The sequence below is a fragment of the Nanorana parkeri genome, unplaced genomic scaffold (assembly GCF_000935625.1).
Source record: "Nanorana parkeri isolate BGI_ZX_2015 unplaced genomic scaffold, ASM93562v1 scaffold2087, whole genome shotgun sequence".
Taxonomy (NCBI): domain Eukaryota; kingdom Metazoa; phylum Chordata; class Amphibia; order Anura; family Dicroglossidae; genus Nanorana; species Nanorana parkeri.
This window is the reverse complement of record NW_017308355.1, coordinates 211,921-214,253: the sequence shown is the minus strand read 5'-3', so window position 1 is coordinate 214,253 and position 2,333 is coordinate 211,921. Positions and strand designations below refer to the sequence as shown.

At 39.2% G+C, this 2,333-nt stretch overlaps 1 protein-coding gene across 1 annotated transcript in view; it reads right to left on the bottom strand.

The window, feature by feature from the left end:
- Positions 1-603: 603 nt before the first annotated feature.
- Positions 604-2,333, bottom strand: part of LOC108800634 (amine oxidase [flavin-containing] A-like) — a 58,459-nt gene continuing 56,729 nt past the window's right edge. Inside the window, exon 10 of the mRNA XM_018572620.1 lies at positions 604-677. Coding sequence (XP_018428122.1) covers positions 620-677 — 58 coding nt within the window. The 3' untranslated portion in view covers positions 604-619. The remainder of the gene's footprint in view (positions 678-2,333) is intronic.

Sequence of the window (2,333 nt, the reverse complement as noted above, 5' to 3'; positions counted from 1 at the left end):
ACTTAGACGTTTGGACCCCTCTTTCAAGCCTATTAAGATCCGCACCCCCACAGGCACCCACACCAGCAACCCAGTGAGCATCCTAAATGTTTTCCAGCGACATCTCTCTGATTTATACTCGTCCCAGGGCCACTTCTCCACTGATCAGGCAGACAAATTCTTTGCAGGGCTTTACCTTCCTTCTAACCCGATTACGTCCCATTCTCTAAGACTTTGGGACTCAATTAAAACTTCTCATGGCCTTCTCTCCCCTACCTTACCTCTTTACCGCTCTTTCTTTTGTATGTGTACCAAGTGTCAAACAGTTTTATACCTTTTGATATGACACCAATTGTTTGTACAAATGTATGTGAAGTTGTCTTTTACGTTTGTAATCTAATAATAAAAACTTTATTTGCAAAAAAAAAAAAAAAACTTTGATTTAACCTAAAATCTTGCCATAGTTGCATTACTTCCTAATGCATAACCCTATAAAATTTCCATATTGACTACAGATAAGTCTTATTTTGATTTGCAATAGGATTTAATAACGGTTATCATTTTTACTATTGTCCTTGCAGTATAAGAATATTGTAAGCTGAGAGGATAGATGTACCGCAGTTAATTCAGAATAAATGCATTACCTCTCTTCCTTGCTCAGATTTGCCAGCAGAGATGCTTTTCTGGAGAGGATGAATCTGAAGGCAAAAAAAGGAAATTAAAATTGAAGTACATATAGGGAACATAACCTACCTGTTTAGAGTTTCAGTAATTCATCAAGACATAGCTGTAGGGTATATGCAACTCTACAGGCATTGTACGATAAAGGGTTTCTTAATTAAACTAATGCATTTAGGAAAATAAATTACTTAGAAAACAGTGTAATGAATAAAATTAAATTATGGTTACAGTAAATTTCTGTAAGTTCTCAATGACTACAAGGAGATTTTACCCTGACACAGCCATGACAAATGCTGCTCAACTGGAAACTGTGCTTCCTGCGTCACTAGCTTTATGATGAGTGTACATGGGATGTTTTTAGCTCCTATAGTATACTGTTCAACTTAAATTAGGTAATAACTGTATGAACCTTTTTAAAGGTATATAAAAGTTTTTTTGATTTGGATAGAATAAGTAACGTTTAAAAGCCATTTTGTATTGCTGTTTGTGTCCCTTGTGAGGAGAGTCACCCTTTCTCATTATCCTAGTAAACATTACCAGTGGGACTAAAAGTGGTGGAAAATTGAAAAGTTTGAAATGTCCCCAGAAGAGCAATAGAAGAAAAATATTTCACTAGGGATACTTGTTCTGGTAACAAAGTTCTAAGAAGGAATTTTCTGCATTTTGGAGAGATTGAGGTTCCTTTACAAAATAATTTCCCCTTAGTTTAGTGAATGATGTGAAGCTCTGCTGACTTCCATCACCCAATTATGTGCTAACAGTGAATTTTCCCCTAAGATAACTCACCTAAACTAAACTAAGGGAAAACTGCCTTGCAAAATGAACAGCCTTTTTGCCTTTGGTAAATCAACCCATTGAGCCTATAGGACAGGAAGTAAAAGTAAATTCCCCCCATAGAACATAGACGACAAAAAAACAGTACAGGGGTTTTAAGTAGGGATGCTCCGATATATCGGATGACGAAACATATTGGCTGAAAATGGCACTTTTGGCAAAATGCCGAAAGTGCAATTTTTTGGCCGAAAGAGCGGTGCATCCTTAGTTTCTCTCCTCTCCGCTAGGCGCTGTTCTGTGTCCCAGCAGGGTGGAGAGAAACTGTCACAGGAGGCTGAGTGGTGCGTGATTATAACACTGTGAGCGGCCCCCCACTCTTCCCCCCGCCTGACCCCCCCTCCTGTCACAGATCTGAAAACGAGAGTGTGCGGCTAGACAGCTCTCAATGCTGTCACAGGAGACCGGCCGGCGGTAATGGGGAGGAGTCAGCTGTCAGATCGAGATCTCCTCCCTGCACACCGCTTGCTCAGCCACGTGTTAGGAAGGAGAGTGGGTACAAACACTCAGTGATCGCCAAGTGTTTGTAAATAATTGAGGACAGAGTATGCTTACAGTGTCCTCAATAATGAATGAATGGGAAGCGATCTACATCACCTCCTGTTCATTCATGATTGTGGATATAGTAAACATACTCTGTCCTCATGTTATGAATGAACAGGAACACTCAGTATAGAGGATTCCTGTTCATTTATAACTGGGGCTGCAAAATAAGAGATTGAGGACTTTGTGTCCTCAATCTTTTTTTCTATTTTAAAAGGGAAATATCAGGGGTCTGTTTAGACCCCTAATATTTCCCCGAAGCCCCCAACAGTAAAGTAAAAAATAAAAATATTTAATAA